Source organism: Galeopterus variegatus, unplaced genomic scaffold (assembly GCF_000696425.1).
Source record: "Galeopterus variegatus unplaced genomic scaffold, G_variegatus-3.0.2 Scaffold486, whole genome shotgun sequence".
NCBI classification, from domain to species: domain Eukaryota; kingdom Metazoa; phylum Chordata; class Mammalia; order Dermoptera; family Cynocephalidae; genus Galeopterus; species Galeopterus variegatus.
The window spans coordinates 698,487-721,317 of record NW_007726597.1 but is presented as its reverse complement, the minus strand read 5'-3'; the positions used below and the strand labels follow the sequence as shown (position 1 = coordinate 721,317).

General features: G+C 52.9%; 2 protein-coding genes and 1 pseudogene across 2 annotated transcripts; 2 read left to right on the top strand and 1 right to left on the bottom strand.

The window, feature by feature from the left end:
• The first annotated feature begins 1,637 nt into the window (after positions 1-1,637).
• Positions 1,638-4,028, top strand: LOC103587779 (annotated as a pseudogene).
• A 480-nt stretch (positions 4,029-4,508) lies between these two features.
• Positions 4,509-5,879, top strand: LOC103587765 (lutropin subunit beta). The gene is made up of 3 exons (XM_008569318.1): positions 4,509-4,790; positions 5,149-5,316; positions 5,547-5,879. Exons 1-3 carry the CDS (start codon positions 4,692-4,694, stop codon positions 5,787-5,789), a joined length of 510 nt encoding a protein of 169 aa, XP_008567540.1. The 5' UTR covers positions 4,509-4,691; the 3' UTR covers positions 5,790-5,879.
• Positions 5,880-5,955: 76 nt separating this feature from the next.
• RUVBL2 (RuvB-like AAA ATPase 2) lies at positions 5,956-22,371 on the bottom strand. The gene is made up of 15 exons (XM_008569317.1): positions 22,333-22,371; positions 19,070-19,124; positions 17,113-17,168; positions 16,590-16,731; positions 14,141-14,270; positions 13,915-13,981; positions 11,400-11,506; positions 11,218-11,311; positions 10,700-10,823; positions 10,041-10,135; positions 9,819-9,937; positions 7,636-7,755; positions 7,088-7,217; positions 6,201-6,315; positions 5,956-6,069 (listed from the first exon to the last, which is right to left on the bottom strand). Exons 1-15 carry the CDS (start codon positions 22,342-22,344, stop codon positions 6,044-6,046), a joined length of 1,392 nt encoding a protein of 463 aa, XP_008567539.1. The 5' UTR covers positions 22,345-22,371; the 3' UTR covers positions 5,956-6,043.
• Positions 22,372-22,831: the final 460 nt, after the last annotated feature.

Below are 22,831 nucleotides of genomic sequence, written 5' to 3'. Positions count from 1 at the left end.
AAAAAAAAAAAAAATTCTCCAGCTTGTGTAGAACATGAGGTTCTGACCCATTGGCCTGCCCTCCTGGCTAGGATCAGGAGTCACTGGACACTGATAGGCTTTGAGTAGGGCCAGGAAAATCCAACAGGAAAAGGGGCCCCAGAAGCCTGACTAGAGGCTGTCAGTGGGACCCTGGGTCATGCTGCAGAAGGTGGCCTCAGTTTTCCCTGTCTGAAGAATGGGCTAGTGAGATGAAATAATGGTGACTGGGGAGGCAGAAGCTTGACCAAAAGCTCTTTTTAGTGAGGAAGGGGCCAGGGAAGTCAGGGGCAGACCCCACACACTCAGGATACCACTTCACCTATTCCCACACCTGTTGCCAACACATACACATTTTTTTTAGGTCCAGCTTTGAGCTAAGGACATAGACACCCCTCTTCCCGCTCCTACACAGACTGGGCCTCGGGGAAGGGCAGACTATGGTTGCCTCTGATTCTACATCTTGTTTTAGACCTGTGGTTCCCACCTCCCTCTCTTTCTACCTTCCTACATTTCTTTTAGCTGTTGGGATCTGTTTCTCGCTCACTGTCTTTCGCACATTCTTGTGTGTGTGTCTCTCTCACTCATCGAAGTGCTTTTCTCACATCCCTCTTTCGCTGTCTCCCTGTGTATTTCTCTGTGGGTCTCTCTTTGCCCACCCCCAAACCCAGGTGGAAGTTTTCAACCAAATCAAAGGCAGACAGGACAGCTGATGCCAGATGCCGCCTCTTTCAGTGCACATAGGGAGGGTGGGAAAGTCCTGAGGATGTCTGGAAATCGTTACCCCGGAGGTGGGCAGGTCTGGCAGAGGGAGAAGGCAGCCGAGAGAGTTTGAATCTTGGAGGAAAGGAGGATGTTTCTCACAGGTTTCCTGATGTGCTGGGAGGGTCTCTTCTTCTCTCCCCATCCCCCTTCTCTGAGACCCTAAAACTCCCTCTGGGCTCCTACTTCCCTTTCCCCTTCTGCCCCCTTTCTGCCCTCCTCTTTCTCTGGGTCTCCACCTTCCTCTCTATGTTTCTCTGTGTTTCTGTGCCCCTCTTGGGGTTTCTGACCCCCTCTCTGGACGTCCCTACTCCTCTGTCCCTGGGTCTCTTTTTCACTCTATCCATCCACATGTCTACAGGACCTTCATTGGTTGGGTTCAGGATGGCTGGGTTCTGTCACCTGGGGCAACAGCAACAACAAGCCTGCTTCTGCTTAGCTACCGGGTGGGGGTGGGACCATGGCCGGTTGGACCCTAGGTCTGCGCTATGGTCCCCCATGGCTCCCCATCTCTAGAACCGAGGTGCCTGGATCCTGGCCCAACTGGCATCTCACCAGCAGCAGTGTTGCCCACCACTTTATCCCACCCGTACCCTTTCCCCCGCCCACTGTGCAGGTAAGAGAACCTTAGGCTGAAGGAGGGGTCCTGGAAATCCAGAAACCTGGGTGCCAGGGACTGGAGAGGGGAAAGAGCTGGGGATCTACTGGAAGAGATCAAAGCTGGGGTGGGGGGAGCGGGTCCTGAGTCTTTTTAGCTGAAGTCCCGTGCCTTCTCCCTAGTCCACAGTCGCGGAGACCCTTCCCCCGGCCGCAAAACAGGATTCACGCATCTGGGCTTTCGACGAGGTCATCAACAGATGGGAGACAACCTCCGGCTCCGCTCTTGTGCCCAAGACCCATGGCGGGCCCTACGCGCAGCCCCGGGCTCCAGAGCCTGAGGACCCCACGCGGACTCTGGGGATCAAGGCTTTGGCAGAAAAGGTAAGGTTCTGGGGTGCCATCATCCGCGAGGGAGGCTCTTGTGCCCAAGACCCATGGCGGGCCCTACGCGCAGCCCCGGGCTCCAGAGCCTGAGGACCCCACGCGGGCTCTGGGGATCAAGGCTTTGGCAGAAAAGGTAAGGTTCTGGGGTGCCATCATCCGCGAGGGACAGGACCGGGGACTGCACCTGAGGCCCCTGTGCCCTCACATTGGGGCTCGGGGTCTCCTTCCTGCAGCTCCGACACCGTGGCTGGTGCCTCCCTCCGATCACAAAGCACCAGAGCAGCGAGACGAGTGCGCAGTACGTGGACTGGCCCGGTCTGGACCAGGGCGCCGCCTTCTACGTCGGGCCCCAGCCCCCGAAGTTTGCGGACCATCACCGTGGGGACCCTTCCCAGGTAGCGGAGTGGAAGGCGGCGCCGGCACCATGGGGCCTGAGGCGGGGGTCTTAGAGCGCCTGAGACGGGGTCTGAGGGACTCTGAGGTTAGGGACCAGGCTAGGAGACCCTGGGGCGGGGCCAGAAGGAATTTTGAATTTGAGGGCGTGGCTAAAGGGTCTGGGGCAGAATCTGGAGGTTATAGAGGCTGGGGGAGGGGCTTGGACCTGTGAGGCGGGGCCAGAAGGAGAAGCCGACTGGAAACGAAACCAGCTCTGAGGCTGCTGCTGGACAGCAGGATGGGGGACAAGGTGGGGGACAAGTCTAGGTGGCTCTCTGCCCTCGGGGGCGGGACTAGAATATTCTGAGACGGGGGTCGGGGTGGGAGTTGGGACTCAGCCTTCCTGGCGAGGAGAAGTAAAGTGGGATTGTTGCCCCAGATGCGGCTGAGCTCTAGGGGAGAGACCAAGCAGGTTTGAGACTGGGGGCGGATTTTCGTGGCTGGGAGCTTGGACTTGAGTTCCTTGACCGGGAAGAAGTATTGGAGTTTGTGGGTGAGGCTGGTACGGTTCTAATTTGGGGAGCGAGGCTGCAGTGCCCTGGCGTGGGATTGGCCAGGAGGGATTCTGATTCTGGGGCGGGGGCATGAGCGCGTGGCGCAGCTGGGCTGTCGAGGCCGAAGAAGCGGAGTCCTGAGACTGAGAGCCCGGGCCTGGAGCGGGACGGGACGCCGCTTGCCTGCTCGTCCCTCCGCTCCCCGTCTTCCTCAGGCTCCCATCCCCTGGGCGAGGAGCACCGAGCTGGCCGGCAGGGCTTTCCCAGTGTCTGGCCGGGGCGTCCTGAACCGCCGTCAGATCTACCTGAGCACCTCGGCCCAGGACTTCCGGCCCTACCCGAGGTGCGCCGGGTCCCCGCTCAGCGCCGCCCCCTGCACAGCCCCGCGGAGGCCGCCGGACGCCGAGCCCTGGTTTCGGCTCCCCGCCTCTGCCTCAGTAGTCTCGGCCATCAACTCCTGCACACACGAGTCCGTCCAAACCCCAGCCCCTACCCAGGGCTAGCACCCAGGGGTCCTTAGTGTCAGCTCTTAGGAACCTGCGGTAGGGACAGGAGACCTGCAGAGGGCCCAGGAGAGAGGGTCCGGATGTGAGGGAGGGGCCTCCTTCAGTATTTGTGCCTCCAGACCCTCCTTCCCAGGGATGTGAAAGCCCCCAGGAGTCCAGGCTGTCAGTCTCCGGTCACGTCATTCCTCAGGGGTCCCCGACTCCTACACATCTGTCCTCGCCTCGAAATCCAGGAGTTCAGGTCTGCAGTCCCTTCAGGACCGAGGTCCAGCTTTGCCCTCCCCGTCCTGCCTCCCTCCCACAGGAAGGAGCTGTCCGGATATCCCTGCAAGGACTCACTGACCTACTGGAGCTTCGAGGAGACGCCCCAGGCCTGGGGCCACGGCCCACAGCGGCCGCCCCGACCGCCGCGGACCCGCGTGTCCCGCGCCCGCCCGGTGACGCTAGCTGTGCCGCATGGCGGGGCCCTGTCTCTGGCTCAGGAATCCTACAGCCCCCCGCTGCACCCACTCGGCCGGCTCGACCGTTTCTGCCCACTGGAGGCGCCCTGGGGCGGCCCCCACTGGAAGCCCCTGCCGGGCATCTACGTTGTGCCGAAAGCCTACGGCACCGAGAACTCCCGCTACGGCAGCCTGAAGCCGGCGCTGGTCTGAGCCGGCCAGCCGCCCCCGCCCTCGGACACTGCCGCCGTGCCGTGGGGCGGAGCCGAGCCCAGAAGACCACGACTGGGGCACGCGGGGCGGAGCTGAGCTCCAGAACCTTGCCCATCACGCGGGCAAGCGCGGAGGGAAGGACAGAGCCTGGGTCACACCCACTAAGTCTACTTGCAGTGGGCGGGGCGAATGCCAGACACGCCCACTTGTTTGTGGGGTGACGGCGTAGTAAGCCCAGAAAATGGACATCGAGGCTGTGGCCCAGTGGGCGGGACGCCCCCTGCAGGACAGGAGGCGAGACTTACCCTAGTCAACAAGTTAAACAACCTAAACCACACCAATGTCTGGGGACAGCTCTGGCCTCTAGGGGGTTGGGTGTGGGGAGATGGGGCTCTGGCTGAATCCCTTGGGGGGCATCTGGGTACAAGCGGCGCCCCTCCCAGCACAGATTCTCGGCAGAGTCTAATACTGAAGCCACACTCCTCCTCCAATGTTGGACTCTAGCACAGGAACGGCGGTCTTTCAGTCTGTCTCAGGTGGAATATGGTTGAGGCTTCAACCTAGCACCTTTTGTGGATCCAAGGAGCCTCCTCCAGCCTCCCCTTGGCTCTTCCCATGATGGGCAGTGGCAGGGCTTCCTATGTCCTACTTCTTGTGCCTCCTACACGGACCAGTCTCTAGCACCCGTGGGCTGAGTCTGTGAGGTCAACTTCACCATGGTGTCTCACACTGGAGCCACTGATGTAGGGGAGTGGGCTGCTATGCTGAGCTACTCCTTCGCCTCCCTGACCTTGTCCACCTCTCACCCCCGGGGGGATTAGTGTCCAGGTTACTCTGGCATGCTGTCACCCCCAGTGGCCTTGCCGCCCCCACAGCCCACAGGTATAACAAGCCAGGTAGACAAGGTAGGAGAGGCACCGAGAATGGAGACGCTCCAGGTAAGACTGGGGACCCCTGGGCACCTTGCATCTCCAATCCAGGCCATTACTGGCATGAAGAGGGACAATTGTATGATCTGGTGGAGGCCTCTTTCTAGAAGGGTATGACAGCCAGCAGGCTTCCTGCCAGGAGGAGGGAAGTGGGTGGTGCAGTGTCTGCAGGTAGGTATCTGAAATGTGGGACATCTGGACTGTGGGGTGGGCCCTGAAGGCAGGTGCCAGGGATGGTGGTGGATGAAAGCAGGGTGGATCCTAAATGGAAGATGTCAGACAGGGCCCCTAAATGTGTGTATTTAGGGGACGGGAGACCTCAGGGCTGAGGTCTCAGGCCGGACCTGAGGCACTGGCCTTGTCCCAGGGGCTGCTTCTGTGCCTGCTGCTGAGCATGGATGAGGTGTGGGCATCCAAGGGGCCACTGCGGCCACTGTGCCGGCCCATCAATGCCACCCTGGCTGCTGAGAACGAGGCCTGCCCCATCTGCATCACCTTCACCACCAGCATCTGTGCCGGCTACTGCCCCAGCATGGTGAGCTGCCCAGGGCAGATGGATGCTGCCATCTCAGTGCCATGGTAAAAGGGCCAGACCCATAGAAATCAGGAGGTGGCAGCAGGGGTGAAAAGGTGTTTGGCACCACGGGCAGGGGCTGGGGAATTGGGGTCAGTGCTGGGTGTGTGGGAGAGAAGGTACAGAAGGAGAGCTTAGGTGAGGACCTGGCCCCAGGAAGATGCCTATTCCCCCACTCCCACGCCCTCCAGGTGCGGGTGCTGCCTGCTGCCCTGCCGCCTGTACCCCAGCCAGTGTGTACCTACCGTGAGCTGCGCTTTGCCTCTGTCCAGCTCCCTGGCTGCCCGCCTGGTGTGGACCCCATGGTCTCCTTCCCTGTGGCCCTCAGCTGCCACTGTGGGCCCTGCCGCCTCAGCAGCTCTGACTGTGGGGGTCCTAGAACCCAACCCTTGGCCTGCGATCACCCCCACCTCCCAGGACTCCTCTTCTTTTAAAGACCTCCCCAACCTCCCATGTCCACCCCAACTTCTGGAGCCAACAGATGCTCCATTCCTCCCCTCCCAATAAAGGCTTCTCAATCTGCACTCTGCGGGTGTCTTTCTCTGGGCCCAGGGCAATGACCACACACACACACACACACAAACACACATACACAATGGGTCGTTTCAAAACCACTTTATACAAAGTCACAGTGTCAGAACTCTGGTAGAAAACAGGGTAGGAGTCTGTGTGGGGGGTGACATCTAGCTCAGGAGGTGTCCATGGTTTCACCTTCTGTCGGGAGAAAGGAGACCACATGTTCAGTGTGGCCCAGAGGGCAGGGCTTGAGTTATCCTAGACCAAGCTCCCTCCTCCTCCCACCAAGGGTGACCTGGGAGCATGAGGCACAGGGTAGGGACACTCACTGAGCTCGTTGAAGAGGAAGGCATCCTGGTACTCCTTCATGTACTGTGTGGAGCGGGACTCGTCCAGAAAGAGTGAGTAGACCCGCTTGATGTCATCTACTTGCACCTCTGTGCCCTGGTAGGGGAGGGCAAGTCCTCAGTGGGGCCCCTCCCTGTGAGGCCCACTGCACACAGATCCCAGCTTACACCACCTCCATGCTCCACGCAGCAGAGGGTGGCAGTAAGGGCAGGGATTCTGGACCAGATCTCCTGGGTTCAAATCCTGCTTCGGCCACCTCCTGCTTGTGGGCTTAACCTCTCATTCCTCAGTTTCCTCATCTGTAAAACAGACTTTACAGCATCTACTTGCAGTCAACAGATAATTAGATGGAGCACCTACAGTGTGCCATGCCAGAAAATACAAAGACAAACATAAGGGCCGGCCCGTGGCTCCCTCCTGGGTTCAAATCCTGCTTCGGCCACCTCCTGCTTGTGGGCTTAACCTCTCATTCCTCAATTTCCTCATCTGTAAAACAGACTTTACAGCATCTACTTGCAGTCAACAGATAATTAGATGAAGCACCTACAGTGTGCCATGCCAGAAAATACAAAGACAAACATAAGGGCCGGCCCGTGGCTCACTTAGGAGAGTGTGGTGCTGATAACACCAAGGCCCCGGGTTCAGATCCCATATAGGGATGCCCGGTTTGCTCATTGGGTGAGCGTGGTGCTGACAACACCAAGTCAAGGGTTAAGATCCCCTTACTGGTCATCTTTAAAAAAAAAAAAAGACAAACATAAGGGATGAAATTTTCCTGACTTTGTAACTGTATAGTCTAGGACTAAATGTAACAAGCCCCTCGAAGCCCATGGAGTAGTGGGCCATTCACTCTCAATCCGGCTCTGACCTTGCGTTTCCGGCACACCAGGCTGGCAGCTGTGATGAGCTGAATAGCATAGCGCAGTGAAGTCTCCAGCCCAATGCGGGTCAGCACCGTGTAGGCGTCCTCGCTCATTTCCACATCTTCTTCCTCACACCTGCGGGCAGGTGGAGGTGGGGACTCAGCCAGGGATGGGCCTCAGTGCAGCAGCAGAAGTGGCGGCAGCCACCCCTGCCCCCTACCCCCCTGGGGAATATGTGGAGTCTGCATCTCAGAACCACAGAATGCTAGGGCTAGAAGAGCCACTGAGGCATGGGCTGGGCTGGACCTAAAACCTGGGTCTCCCAAACACCTCCATCCAGGACTCCTTCCCCACATCAGTCACTGGTGCCCACCTTCCCTCCCCAAAAGCAGCTCACAGCCCCAAATCAGAGGTCACTGTAGATGCCCTTCTCAGCCCTCTCTCTTGCAGGCCCAGCAACCCTGGGCCAGTCACACATATCAACCTAGACCTCAGTGTCTGCACTTGTCAAAGAAGGCAGACTCTCAGGCACACACTCTGGTCCTGTCCGCACCGGATGCGGAGGATCTGCTTCGTGTCCTTCTCACTGTAGGGAGAGGTGGAGACAATGAGCAGCCGGTCCAGCAGGTCGATGGGGATGCCATGGGGGCTCTGGTAGCTGGTGCCCCGGATCCTGGGGAAGAGGGGACAGGGAGGGCTGTCAGGATGATGCTCCAGAACCTGGCTCTGTGTTCCCTCTACTTGGAATACTTCTACCACCCGCCTCCACTGCAACCCACTTAACCTTCAGCTCACGGCTCACATCACGGCTCACATCACCCCCTGACGCACAGCCTTCCCCAACTGCGTCAATTCCCTGAGGGTGCCCTCCTGCAGAGCTGGGGCTGGTTTTAGCTGCTATCTTATGTCTGGGATTACTGGATCAAGGTCCCACTCCCCTGCTCAACACAAAGATCCACAGGGAAGAGACTGCGCCTGTTTTGTTCTCTGCTACATCAGGAAATACAGTCAATTCTCATTATTCACAGTAGTTATGTTCCATAAAGTCACTGTGAACACAATATTAGCAAATATCAAATCATTGCTTCTGGAGGAAATAAAGGGCTAGGTTCCTGTGAGCCTCTGGTCACAATATATAACTTTGCTAATCAATATATAACTTTGGCTTATGTGTGTTTCTACTAAAAAACACCTTAGTTAATAAATATTGTTGACTCATTAACATTGAGCTCATGGTCAACAGCACTATAACTCGTGCCTGAAAAGCTTATCTGACACATGTATTTTCTCTGTAAGGCACATCACAGCCTTCCTGCACTTAGGAACAGTACACGACACTTCAGCACTACACTTGGGGGCCATTTTGAGCAACAAAATCACCAACAAAGAGCATAAAAAAGGACAGATTTGGCACTAAATAGATCACGAAAAAGACATTTATAGTTTGAGAGCTGAAAGAAGCAGGTGCAGCATCGCCTCATTCAAGCTTAACTGGGAAAGGTGGGTATCAGATGACTTAAGTTTTGCTGTACTGTGCATGTCCACGAGTGACCGTGAAAGTGCCCCAAATATTGATTTGGGGACTACAAATACATTTTAGCAAGCAAGCAGATTCACAAATACAGAATCTGCAAAGAATGACTGACTATACTGTATTTGCTGCCTCCTCCCAGGAGATGCCCTGATTCGCAGCTACTGCCACCAGGCTCTCAACCCTGGGCGTCTCTTCCAATTCCCAGCCATTCAGAGAGCAAATTTGGCACCTTCTAGACATGAGAACTTGGGCAAGTCATAGGGCCTTGCTAGCCTGCCTCTTGAGCTTTTATTGTGGGTCCAAGGAGTTCATCCAGAAAAAGGGCCGAGCACAGAGCCAGGCAAAACTGCCCATTGTCCTAGTAGCTGTGCTCCCTTCTCTTTAGTGATACCCACCCGTACCACCCAGTTTCAGCTGGGCACATGGCTGCTGCACTAGAGATGACACTCTCCAGCCTCCCTTGTAGCCAGATAGGGCCATGTGCCTGAGCAGGGCTGAGCAGCAGGGTACAGGTGGAAGTGCTGGGTGCTGCCTCTGAATCACAGACTATCAGGGGCTGCTGTCCCTCCCTTTCCCTCCCTCTTCCTGGGGGCAAAAAGGTGAATGAGGTAAAGAGGAGAGCCAGTGGGGACAAAGGGCTGCAGGGTGTAAGCAACACCCTAGAATAGAAGTTCCCAGGTTTAATCAAAGCATAGTCCCCTTCGTGTCCAAGGAATTTTTCCACAGCATCCTTAGGCCAGAAATAACAGTAAGAGTTCCAGTGATTAAGTAGTTAGGCCTATATGACTTAAAGATCCTAGTGGTTGATGTAGTGTCTAGCAGATGTCACTGTGCTTCTCTCAAAATTAAAAACATCCAAGGGTTCAGACCCCCATATCAGCCAGCCACAAAAAAAGAACAAACAAAAACCAAAAAACAAAAAGCACCCTGGAGTGTCTTGGCACACAGTTTGGGAACTTCAGCATTAGAGGCTATAGGAGCAACAAAGCAGAAAGAACACGATCCTTAGACTTCCTTGGGGTGCAGAGCTGCCTACCCACCTACGCTGTTTAAGGGAAAAGTACACCCTTTTTGTGTGAGACACTACAGCTATGTGCGCACTATCTAACAAGGTGCTCAGCAAACATTCCCAGTTTACGCTGTGGCCACACCCACTGCCCAGATGACCCTATTTTCCCCAGAGGCCTCTGCAGCCAGCTCACCGTGTGATGCCACGGTTGGTGGCCATGATTAGGACAGGTGCCATGTCACTTTCCAGGGCCCGGTTGAGGAAGGAGAAGCTCTCGATGTCCAGCATGTGGACCTCATCAATGAACAGCACCTGGGAGCCATTGGGGCATATGTCAAACTCACTGCCTGCCCCCCTTCTTCCCCAGTCCACTCTCACCCCAGCTGCTGATCCTAGCCATGTCCTGATTACTCACTCCAGGGATGATCTCTGCCTTGCCCTCCTCCCGCCACTCAGCCACCTTGGCATTGATCTGCTCACGGACCTCTGACTTGATCTCTCCTGTGTCGCCTGAAGGAGGCAGAGGTAGCATCAGAGGAGCCACAGAGGAGAAAGGGTCCAGGGCCGGAGGGTGGGCAAATACAGAGAAAGACAGAGAAAGACAGATACTAGGGACAGAGGAAAGAGAACTTGATCTCTCCTGTGTCGCCTGAAGGAGGCAGAGGTAGCATCAGAGGAGCCACAGAGGAGAAAGGGTCCAGGGCCAGAGGGTGGGCAAATACAGAGAAAGACAGAGAAAGACAGATACTAGGGACAGAGGAAAGAGAACAAAGTGACTGGGGGGAGAGGGGACCAGGGAGTCTGAAATGTCCCCCGAGAGGAAAAATAGAGGCAGAGAACTCAGGAAGAGAGAGGGCAAGGTCGTGCTCCCACCATACCACCTGAGAGAGGGACACAGACAGTCATAGTAGGGGAGGGATGAACCAAACTCATAGATGGAGAACAGAGGCAGGGATGGAGGACCAGAGAAAAAGCAATGGGTGGGCCGTACTGAGGGAGAGAAGAAGTACAGGCAAGGGGGAGTCTGTGGGAAGCTGCCAGGCTTGGGGTGGGATAGGGCAGGAGGGGCCTCACCAGAGAAGAGGGCCAGGAAGCCCTGGGTGCGGGAGTTGATGACATCAATCTCGTGCAGGGACACGGTGTGCACCACTTCCTTGCGTTTCTGGAGCTCCCCATCAGGACACTGTACAAACTTGGTCTATGGGGAGGGAGAAGGGGGGAGGAAGATGAGGGGGCACAGAAAAGGGCATGAAGGGGGGCCCAAAGGGCTCTGTCTTGGGGAGATTGGGGCTCCCTGGAATGAAGCTTGGGGCCAAATGGGGGTTATCCAGAAACCCCAGGCCCAAGAGGTAGTAAGACTATAGGCATTCCAGAGCACCTCAGAATCCGTGGGCAACATGGGCAATGCGGAGCCATAGTGCCAGGCTGAGGGGTCCCCGCTGTCCCAGTGTTACAGGGGAGACCCAGGAGTACCAGGGACATAGGGTTGGAGTGACAGGGGGACCCAGACCCTGTGGGCCATGGGGGTGATGGAAGAGAAGGAAACATCCCGGTGCCTGGGTATAAGGGGGTCCCCAGAGTCCCAGTCGCACCTGGGAGCCCATGGCATCATAGTCACGAGCACGTGTGAAGGAGCGGCCCAGCTTGGAGATCTTGCCGGTTGCCTTGTCGATAGTGATCACATCCCTGAGGGTGGGAAGGCAGGAGTGAGGAAAGGAAGGGACCTGAGCTCCCCCTACCTCCCTGGCTACCCAGCAGGCCCCCAACTGCTTACCCGGCCTGGACCTTGTCCTTGGTCAGAGACTCAATCATCTTGGTGCCCAGGTCATAGATGGTCTCCATCTCTGTGGTCTTGAGGGTCAGCTTGCCCACTTTGGAGCCCTGAGAGAGGTGACAAGACAGGAAAGGGGCTCAGAGAGGACCCTAATGTTGCCCTGAAGCTCCCTGATAAGCTTCTGGCCCTGTTTTGGCCTCTGTTTACACAGCGTCAAAGTGGGCATGACACAAAGCTCTTGGGGCAAGGAAAGTATTCACTATCGTGATGTGGAGATGGCTTTGTGGGTGTACATGTATGTCAAAAGTTACCACACCTTCAATGTGTGCCGCTTATTGTATGTCAGTTACAATTCAATAAAGCTGTTAATCAAAACAGTAAACAAGGAAGAGGGAGGAGGGAAGGAAAAAGAAAAAACAGTAAACAAACACACATCTAAAAAATGAAGTCTATTAAAACAACACAAAATGGTCAAGGGGGTCACACTCTTGTGACCTTTTCTTGTGACACATTCCTTTTTTTTATACACAAATAAAAGGTGTTTTTCATCAATCACAAAATCAGAAAACACAGCTAAACAAAAAGGAGAAAAAAATTCCATGCCCCTCCCCACAAGATAAGCACAGTTAATGTTTTTAAGGCTTTTCCCAGGAGATCCAACTATTTCCGTTTTCTTGAATTATACCACAAACAGTTGTTCCTTTTTTTTTTTTTTAATAGATGACCGGTAAGGGGATCTCAACCCTTGGCTTGGTGTTGTCAGCACCACGCTCAGCCAGTGAGCAACCAGCCATCCCTATATGGGATCCGAACCCGTGGCCTTGGTGCTATCAGCACCGCACTCTCCCGAGTGAGCCACGGGCCGGCCCCAGTTGTTCCTTTTGTAGGAACAGAAATAGGAGATAAAATAAAAGGGCCAGGATTAGATGAGGGAGTTAAAGGGAATTTTGGGTTTATACTTTTACTGGGAGGATATATCCACAGATTTCTTGTGTGATAAAAATCTAATTTAAAGAAGTACCTTGGGAAGCTTTGCCTTTGTTTAAATATTCTCCTATCATATTCCTAAACTTCAAAATTTAATTGCCAATAGATGGAATTAATTTAGAAGGCTCTTTACAGCTGTTTAAACTGCAAGCCGATGTAGTTATGCATTTTAAATCTATTTCCATTAAAAATGAGGAGCAAATGAGAAAAGAGGGTGTCTATATGCCAAGAAACAGAAACAGAAGGTGACTAGGCATTAGGTTAATGGCCTTGCAGCACATTTTAAGTTTTCTTTTTATAACCATTTTATTAGCAGCTGTAACTTAATGTTTAAAAAAGAACTGCAAACATGGATGAACCTTGAAAACATTAAGCTGAGTGAGAGAAGCCAGACACAAAAGGCCACATACTACATGATTCCATTCACATGAGATGTCCAGAATAGGCAAATCCATACAGACAGAAAGCAGATTGGTGGATGCCAGGGGCTGGGCAGCCGGGAAACAGGAAGTGACTGTCTAATGGGTATGGGGTTTCCTTCTGGGGTGATGAAAATGTTCTAGAACTCAACAGAGCTGATGGTTGCTCGACACTGTTAATGTACTAAATGCCACAGAATTGCTCACCTTTAAATAGTTAATGGTTAATTTTATGTTGTGTGATTTTACCTCAATTGAAAAAAAAAGAGAGAGATTTACAGGTAAATTATAAAACAAGGAAAGAGGGGCTGGCCCGTTAGCTCAGTTGGTTAGAGCACAGCTTCGTAACACCAAGGTCACAGGTTCAGATCCTTGAACCAGCCAGCCGCAAAAATATAAAACTAAACTAAAATAAAATAAAACAAGGAAAGGGATGAAGGAAAAACCTCTATTAAAATAGACTTAAAAGGCATGAAATTTTAAAACTGGGCAAGACATAGCATCTAGAAATGCGCAGTTGGGTGAAAAAAACTCTGCTGAGACTCAAGAAGTGTTCATGGGTGAGGGTGGTAACTTCTGTGGGAGACATGCAGGTGTGATGCAAAGAGCTCTACATGACGAAGAGGCTCCTGGGGCTGCTGGTAAAGTCCTAGTTTTTGATCTTGGTAGTGGTTATAAGGGCATTTGCCTCATAATAATGTATTAGACAAAACACTTATCTTACATGCTTATTTATACCTGTTTTATTTTATAACAAAAAGGTTAAAAAAAACTTAGCTTAAAAAATCACATCAACATGTCTTCTCGGCGAGAAATATGCCTTTTGGGACTAAGTTGCATAAATCCCACAGAACAAATTAAGCCCAACTGTCAGGAACTTCCAGGCCTTCTCTTTTATTCCATCACCACAGTTTTAATTGCTCACAATGTGCCCCATAAACGGATAAACCTCTGTCAACTCATCTGACCCCCTACTGTAGGCATATGGATGGCTCCAATCTGCAACTGGAACACTCCATGGGAATTCTCAGAGCGGACCTGACGCCTTCTCCCTCCAGTCCTGGGGCTGGAGGAGGCCTCAGTTCAGAAGCAGACTCATATAGACTCACCGTCCCTGTTGCTGGCCGATCAATCTGGATCTCCACCACTTCCCCTTCGATGATCTCGGTCTCCTCCCTACCCAGAGAGCAGATCTGAGAACATGGCCCAAGACTTGGGCCCTCAGGAATAGTGAACTCCCATAAACTCTTGTGCAAAGGAGAAGCTGGCCAGGGCAGGGGGTCACCCCAAGGCTGCCGGGGCTGGCACCACAACCCTCACTGGACCTGTGCTTACTTGATGCGAACACCGATGGACCGCCGGAAAGCCTGTGTCAGTGCTTCTGTCTTGCTCATCTCCAGGGAGAAGATCTCACTGCCAGCAATGGCTGTGAATGGGGTGTCGGGGCCCAGGGCCTGGGCCATGCCTGGGGAAGAGGTGGTCTGGGTAGGTGGGGTGGCTCCAACACCAGTTTACCAAAACCATCTCCACGGCAAACCAACTCGTCTCCTTCCCCGGGAAAGAGAGTTCAGTGCCACCTTGTCTGTGAGGACTGGACTTCAAGCTGGATTGAGCCTTCAGGAAGGGGAGCTGGAGAGAGGGGCTGGGACTCACAGGGCAGATAGAAGATGTAGAGAAAGATGGGGAGAGCAGACTGTGCCAGGAGGCCTGGTTTAGAACTGCACACCTAGAAACTCATGAGCCTCAGCCTCCTGACTTCTAAGAGCTGTTAAGCCTCAGGGTTCAGGGGGTGAGGAGCATGAATAGAGGCCAAGGGGCTGAAAAAAGAGTTGAGTAATGGAGCCAGACTGCTTAGGTTTGAATCCTGCTCCACCACTTAGCACACTTAGTGTGGTGGTGGTGTGATCTTGAGAAGTCTCGTCTGCTCCCCCAGCCTTAGTTTCCCCTTCTGTCTAATGAGGATAAGAGAACAAGTCCTGGCACAAGACAGCACCCTGCACAGGAGTGGGGCAGGGACTCAACTGTGACTCAATTACATGGCCTGGAACCAGCCCAGGGACAAGGGCGCTCTACAGCCTGGGACCTGGGGTTGGCCAGCAGCCAATGGGCCAGTCTCCTGCAATCACCCCAGGCACTGAGCCCTCTCTCCAGCTCCCTTTCCCCAGGGCTCTGCCCAGCATAAAGCCAACTCCTTATAGACATGGTGGTGGTGAACCCTCCTGACCTGTGTAAGATGGGAACTCTTCTTGGTCCCCTTTTCAGATAAGGAGGACCAAGGGCAAGGCACGTGGCTCATCCTCTCTGGAGGCCCCAGTGCTGGATTCGGCACTCCCCTCCCCCTTTCTCTGCACAATGGCCCTTATCACAGAGCTCTGCAAGTATCTGCTGAGGACAAACAAGTGGATGAGCACTATGCCATGCCACATTGGGACACCTGTGGCCTTCTCTGCCTCTTTCACTGCACTATGAGCTTCTCCCAGGCCAGGGCCAGGCTGTACTCACTCCAGTGCTGCCCGGCGCAGAGCCTGGCCCTGGGAGGCTTCACCTGGCAGACATGAGAAGAGGAAAGGTGAAAGACTGCAAGGAAGACACTGTGTGCACCACATTCTGTGCCTGGATATCCTTCCCCTACTGTCTGTCTGGGAGACTCCCAGACACCCTACTAAGCTTAGCTCAGGTATCAACACATCTGGGAAGCTTCTCCTGACAACTGCAACCACATTCCCTCTTCCACTCCCCATTAGGGTCAGGTGCCTCCTCTGTCCTGTGCTATCTCCATGACAGCACACATCGCCCTGGAAGAGAGCATGTCACGACAACCTCCCTCAGACTGGGAGCTCATTGAAGTCAGGGCATCGATCTCACTATGTGTCCCCAGTATCTGGTACCAGGCCTGGCATACCAGAGCACCTGAATGAGAACTGCTTTATCTTAACTGAAGACTTTTTGTTACTTTGATTCTCACTACCTGGCTCCACAGTCTGAGCAGAGTTGGGAGTGAGTGGGAAGAAGGGTGGGTCAAGGAAACGTTCAGTGAGGCAGAGATGTCTGAGTAGGGTTTTGAAGGAAGGATGGGAGCTCAACAAGGAAGATGAGGGACAGTTGCAAGGGAGATCATAAATCAGTAGTGGATTGCAACAGAGAGTGCTGGTTGCCTACTTAGTGCCTATCTTCTCCTTCTTCCTTAGTTCCAGAACACTCATTTTCTTAAGGCAGCAAGAGTCCAAATTTAAAAAATTAAAAAAAAATTTTTTTAAATGTCCCAGCCTCCCTTGCAGCAGAGTGTGATCATATGAGGGGTCTTTTTCAGAAAGTTCATGGAAATATTCATATTTTTTAATTCTACTTTTCCATGAACTTCTTGAAGTTCCCTCATATGATTAAGTTTAGTCAATGAGATACAAGCAAAAGTATGTGCGATTTACAAAATGGCTGCTTAAAGGAAGCTAACTCTAGGAGGCACGCCCTCATTGCTATTCTTTATGCTGGCTGGAGTACGGGTGGGAAGGCTGGAGCCTGCATAGTCGTCTTGGAACACAAGGTGACCTTGACATGGAGGAAGTGCAGAGGATGTTGAGGCAGGAAGATAGAAGACTGTGAAATTGTTCAATAAGCCCTACATGACCTACCTCCAGATTCTTCTATGTGAGAAGATAAACCCTGAGCATTTAAGCCAATGCCATCTTGCGTTGTCTGTTAAATGTGGCTGAACCTGACCCCGACTTACACGGGAGGGATTATTTGGCAAAGACCAGGAGGGCTCCTGCCCCGTGAGGCCTCTTACCCATGGCGATAGCTGTCTTCCCTGTGCCTGGCTGGCCAGCAATGAGGACTGCCCGCCCGGCAATCTTCCCTTCCCGGATCATCTCCAGCACCACGCCAGCTGCCCGCCGGGCCGCCAGCTGCCCCACCATGCCCTGGGAAGCCTGTGGGGTGGGAGGTGAAAGAGAACATAAGGTGACTTCTTATTGGCTACCACTGCACTTCTACTACATCCCACCAGTGAGGAGAAAACAGACATCGTCAAGGTCCAGGTCCAGGGTTCAATCCCTGTATAGGTCAGCTGCCAAAAAAAAAAAAAAATCAAGCAGATGTTGTGAGCTGGGACTTCTGGTAAAAGCCAAAAAAGATTTCTCTTCTCTAATTTTTTAATATCAATAAAACTCCATCTGTGGCTGAATTTTATTAATATGTAGCCAGAGGTCTGGAAGATCATAACACAGTCCCCACACTCCCTAGGACCCTGGGCAACCCCCACCCAAGGCCTTCATGGAGTGACCCTCACACCCCAGGCTCCTCTGCTCTACCTGCCGTGGTTCCAAGGCATCGTCCAGCCCCAGTCCCCGGATGTGAGAGTGAGCACCTGTGTGAGGACAAAGAAGACCAAGTTACTGGCCAGCTCATGGCAACGTGTGGCCTGAGGGGGGCCGAGGGGGGCTTCACCTCTGAGCCCTGGTTTCCTTCTTGGTCAAATGGGTGTGTGGGGTGTGTGTGCAAATCTCTACCTTACTGGGAGGATGGCTGAACATGACAAATAATAAATGGGAGCTGCTCCTAGGGTACATCATAATTGGACTAAAATCACTGAGACCTGGTTAACCACGTAACCATACCAAGAACTAACCACTAGGACTAATGATCACAATTACTTTCTGTTCACGGCTTACACAGCACTCACAGGTTCTAATTTCATCACATGTAATGCTGTGAAACAAGAGCCCCAGCTATTATCAACCTGGGAGCATTTCTGGGGATCAGTGACAACAGTCCCGGGCCCTCATTGATATGGATGAGGGGAAAGGAGTTCAGAGATGTCAGGTCCCGGGCTGGCCCGTGGCTCACTTGGGAGAGTGCGGTGCTGATAACATCAAGGCCCCGGGTTCGGATCCCATATAGGGATGGCCGGTTGCTCACTGGCTGAGCGTGGTGCTGACAACACCAAGTCAAGGGTTGAGATCCCCTTACCGGTCATCTTTAAAAAAAAAAAAAAAAAAAAAAAAAAAAAAAAAAAAAAAAAAAAGAGATGTCAGGTCCCATTCCCCAGACCACACAGCCAGTGGGGCAGCCACCTGTTTTTGTAAAAGAAGTTTTATAGGAACACAGCCACACCCACTTATTTACATACTGTCTGTGGCTGCTTTTAGCACTGTAACAGCAGAGCTGAGTAGTCTCAACAGAGAAAAGATTTACCATCTGGCCCTTTAAGAAAAGATTTGCTGACCCCTGTGTTAGATAGTGAGCACCCCAAGGACAGCCACTGAGGGCAGCTAGTCTCCACTGGGTCGTCAGCTCCCAGCAGTGCCTGGCCCTTTAATAGATGAACAGTGTCAGCAAATGCACATTACGTGCTTTATATGGACTACCTTACTAAATCTTACATTAACCAATGAGGTAAACTATCTTAGCTCCAATTTGCAGATAAGGAAACTGAGGCACAGAGAACAACTAGCCCCCAAGCACAAAGCTTGGAAGTGGCACAGCTGAGCTCAGAGAATCCAGCAATGAGCTTCTAGAACTCACGCTTGTAGCCACAAGCCCTTTGCTGCTTCTGTTGGAGGTGCTGAATGAGTGAATCTGCTGAATGAATGAGCATAGGCCTTTCCCTGCAAATAAAGCTGTTTGTGAGAACTGTGTCCTGCTGGCCCCATTACACCTCACCTTCCTGCTTCTGGACCCATAGCTTATTACTTGCTGTGTGAGCTGGGGCCAGACACTTGGCTGCTCTGAGTGTCAGTTACCTCTGCTAAAAACAGGGCAACAGTCATAATATGCACCTCATGGGGCTACTGCAAGGATTCAAAGGGATGCAAACTAATGTGTTCAATGGTTATCTGTTGAGCATCTGCTCTGCCAGGTCCTGTACTGGGGACACAGCTAAGACTAAGTCAGACCCAGTCCCTGCCTTCAGGAAGCTCACACCCCAGTGTGTGCTGGGTGTATGGAGTGCTCAGCTCAGGGCCAACCACTGTAAACACCCAGCAAATTCCTATTTTTATGACTTCCAGGCAGGTACACCCAGGAACCTCACCAGGGTGCCAAACCAACAGCAGTGCAGCCTGGGGTGGGGGCCCGGCATGGTCCTTCATATGCCATCTGACACAACTTTGGAACTCAGAATCTTCCCCCATTGGATGGGGGAGGAAGAACAGGGGGGCTGGTGAACAGGACACCTCCCTATCCCTCTTGGGGGTCCTGGACAGGTGTTCTCAGTCAGGACACATGGCAGCCAGGGTCTGGGTCCTGTTCCTGACCCTGCTCGCTCACCTATACGCTCGATCCTCGTCACATCGCGGATCTCTGGGACTTTGGTCGTGGCTGTCTGGAGTTGCAGGAAGACAAGACAGAAGAGTCCTTGTGATCCCAGCTTTCACCAACTCTTCCTCCGCCCATCCCTTCTAGCCCTCCCACCTCCCATGAGAGTCCTTTCCACTCCTTTCGCTCACAGGCAAGGGACAGACTAAATACTAGTCACTCCCACCCCTCTCAGTTGTCACTGACTAATGGCTGGTTGGTTGACCCCACTACACTGTGAGTCCCAGGAAGACAAGAACTGTCTGTCCCTCATAGCTCTGTCCTCAAGGTCGAGCATGTATTTGGTGGCCAGGAATTATCTGGTGAATGAATGAATGAAATCCTCTCTATCCCCAACAACTGTGAGCTCCACTGGGACAGACACCAATGCAGAACAGCATTGAGCTGGATGGGGTCTGGCCCCTGCTAATTTTCCAGTGTCTCTTGTACCATGCTGCCCCAGCTCTGTGCCACCAAGCCTTGCACATGCTGACCTGCTCTCTCCATCTCCCTCACTGAAGTAGATCAAGTGTTACCCCCAACAAGGGAGACCCTCCCTGACCACTGCTCTTGACAAGTTAGTTCTAGGAACATTGGACATTCAGAGAGATAAGGGGCCTCCTTTGGGAGCCCGATTTCCCTGTGCACTCTCAAAATCACAAGGAAGACTATGGGATCAATGTTCTCAGCTCCAGTGGATGTGAATCCCATGAAGGGCACAGTCCTCATCTCTCTTGTTCACCTTGGGACTCAATGTTTGTGGTTTGAATTAATGATATAATGAAGTGTTGAGCTCATTCAACAAGCATGTATGAAGCCTCCTGTGTCTCCATTTCTCCAAAGAGAGAAGCCAGCCACCATCCCTTCTCACATGGGGGAAGACGATAAGTAAACACCACCACAGACAATTAAAGAACCTCCTGGAGATCACACAAAACACATACACAAAATGTTCACAGCAACACTATTCACAATAGCTAAAAGGTGGAAACACCCAAACGTATATCTACTGATGAATGGATAAATAAAATGTGGTCTATTAATATAATGGAATATTAGTCAGCCACAAAAAGGAATGAACTTCTGAAACATGCTAAAACATGAACTTTGAAAATATTACGTTAAATGAAAGATGCCAGACACAAAAGACCACATATATTGTATAATTCCATTTATATGAAATACCCAGAATAGGCAAATCCATAGAGATAGAAAGTAGGTTAGTGGCTGCCTAGGGCTGGGGGCAGGAGATATGCAGGGTGATAGGTAAGAGGTGTGGAGTTTCTTTTGGAGGTGATGAAATGTTCTAAAATTTATTGTGGGGATGGCTACACAACTCTGTGAATATACTAAGAGCCAGTGAATTGTATACTTGTGAATTATATCTCAATAAAGCTATTTTTAAAAATCCAGGTGGTGGATCCTTGGTGTCTGTTATATTATTTTCTGACACCTCAGAATATTTCATAGTTGTTAATAGAAAAGGGAAGCCTAAGAAGCCAGCATGCTGACCCGGCCCCTTGGCCACCTGTCTTCAACTCTCCTTCCTTCCCATAGGTCTTTCCTCTCTTCTTCCACCAGAAAGAGAGGACATGCAGGCATCCAACCCAGGAGAAGCCTCCTCTCAGGAACCAAGAGTTCAGACTTCCTGGCCACCACCATGGTTACAGAACAACGCTGCCCCTCTCTCCTATGCAAGCCCAACCCATCCTTAGGAGAGGCAAAAAACCCCCACAAAAGGCATGAATCCAGGAATCCCAGACTTAGCTCTCCCAACATAAACAGACCCCTTACCAGGGACTGTCTCCTACAAGATATTCCCCTTCCACTATAAGCCTCCCCTACACCCTGCTGCCCACTGGCCCCATGGAAACCGAGGTCATTTTATTTATTTATTTATTTATTTTGTCTTTTGTCTTTTTCCATGTCCGGCAACGGATCGCAACCCTCAGTGTTGCCCCCGTACCGGACCGGGGACCGGCAACGGGATCGCAACCCTCGGTGTTGCCCCCGCGCCTCGCTCAGCCAGTGAGCGGGAACCGGTCTGTATGTGGGATCCAAACCCTCGGGCGGGAGCGCCGCCGCGCTTCCCAAGCGGCGCACCTATCCAGTGCGCCACCGGGCCGGCCCCCGAGGTCATTTTAAAAGTCAGGGCTGACCGGTTTCTCAGTTGGTTAGAGCGCAGCCTCTGTACCCGCCAGCCTCCAAAAAAAAGCCACTCAGCAGCTACCATCCCCTTATACTTCCAATACTTCCTTCACACCCATGGAAACTGAGTCTCAGAAGTTTTGCCCACTGCCCTCTTTTCTACTTCCTTATCCACTCCTCTTCGCCATGGTAACAGCAACAGACTTAAAACTCCCCGCCCCCCGCCCCCCAGCAACTCTCTCTCTCTCGCCCTTCCCCCATCTTAACCGAGGTCACCACGGGAACTGAGGCTTCTGGTGCAGCTCGACCCCCAAGTTCAGGTCTCATTACTTCTTCGTTCAGATATTTTTCCAGCAGGTGCTAGGCCTGGTCTCTCGTTCATTCACTTTCATTCATTCAAACATTCAAGTGACAACTTACTGAGCACCCACACTGAGACATGCCCTATATGAGGTGCTGGAAATATGAAAATAGCCTAAACGGTCCCATGACAAGATCTCAACCTCTGGGCCCCAACCCTTTTCCTCTCCCCACTGACACTCTCTTGGTTCTCAACATTGTCTTTTCCCTTGAAGGCTCAGTAAGCAACTTCACGCTCTCAAGCACCCAGGACAGGTCCTGCCTGTGCTGCTGCCTTGGAACTCAGGTGTCATCCGCACCACCAACAATCCAAGGCTCCCAAATGGCCCGGAGACCAAGATATTACACCCCTCAGCAGACATGGGGGCAAGGAAGTGCAGAACTCGCCGTTGACTGCGCCTAGAGGATTCCGGGATTGGAGTTCCTATAGCATGACGGGTTCACAGCTGAGATTCCTATATCCCGGCCCCTTCTTTTTCCACTCGCTCAGACCCAGAGGCTCGGGCATCCAGCTCCCTCCTCCCCTCAGATCCAGAAATCCAGCCCCCAGCCTCCCTCTGACTCGGACCCACGTGTCCTAGCTCCTAATCCCGTCCTCCCGCAGACCCAGGAGTCCGGACCCCCATATCCTCCCTCCCGCAGACCCAGGAGTCTGTGCCCCCAGTCCCTCCTCTCTCAGCCTTGAGAGTGCGGGCTCGCTCCGCCGTGCTCCCCGCGCTGACACTTACCACGGTTGCCATGATGCACACCAACCGCCAATGCGCCAGCGGAAACGGAAACGCTCTGCGAGAGAGGCGCTCTGGCCTCTCTAGGCTAGCAAGTCCTCCAAATATATCGCTGCTTCCTCACAAATACGTAAACTCTCCTGGTGAGGGCGCGGCGGCACCTCTTAGGTCCCGCCCATCCGCCGAGATTGGGCCGGAAGGCGGGTGTCCCCAACTCCTGGGTCTGTTCCCAACGCCTCCTGGCTCCTCCTCTTTTCACCCAGCGCTCCCCCTTGCTAAGTCCGATTGCAAAATTCTTAGCACTTCTTTGAGCAACCACACGTCCTCCACGATCCTTTCCTGTTTATCCCACCCTCTTCTTCCTCCCCACTTTGGGGCCTCCAGCTTCTGATTGACAGAGCTGAAGGCCAATCGCTTCTGTTCAGACTACAGACAAGCCCCGCCCCCTTGGGTTCGCGTCGACCGCCAAGGCGGAGGCGGGACACAGCAAACATGACCATCT

What these genes read in the sequence shown, in the direction of transcription:
- LOC103587765 (XM_008569318.1), top strand. Translation starts at nt 4,692, where the DNA reads ATGCTGTCACCCCCAGTGGCCTTGCCGCCCCCACAGCCCACAGGTATA. An exon ending in CGAGAATGGAGACGCTCCAG is followed by an intron (nt 4,791 to 5,148) that starts GTAAGACTGGGG and finishes GCCTTGTCCCAG; the next exon opens with GGGCTGCTTCTGTGCCTGCT. An exon ending in CCGGCTACTGCCCCAGCATG is followed by an intron (nt 5,317 to 5,546) that starts GTGAGCTGCCCA and finishes CACGCCCTCCAG; the next exon opens with GTGCGGGTGCTGCCTGCTGC.
- RUVBL2 (XM_008569317.1), bottom strand. An exon ending in ATGATGCCATGGGCTCCCAG is followed by an intron (nt 10,824 to 11,217) that starts GTGCGACTGGGA and finishes CCCTCCCCATAG; the next exon opens with ACCAAGTTTGTACAGTGTCC. An exon ending in CTTCCTCTTCAACGAGCTCA is followed by an intron (nt 6,070 to 6,200) that starts GTGAGTGTCCCT and finishes TTCTCCCGACAG; the next exon opens with AAGGTGAAACCATGGACACC.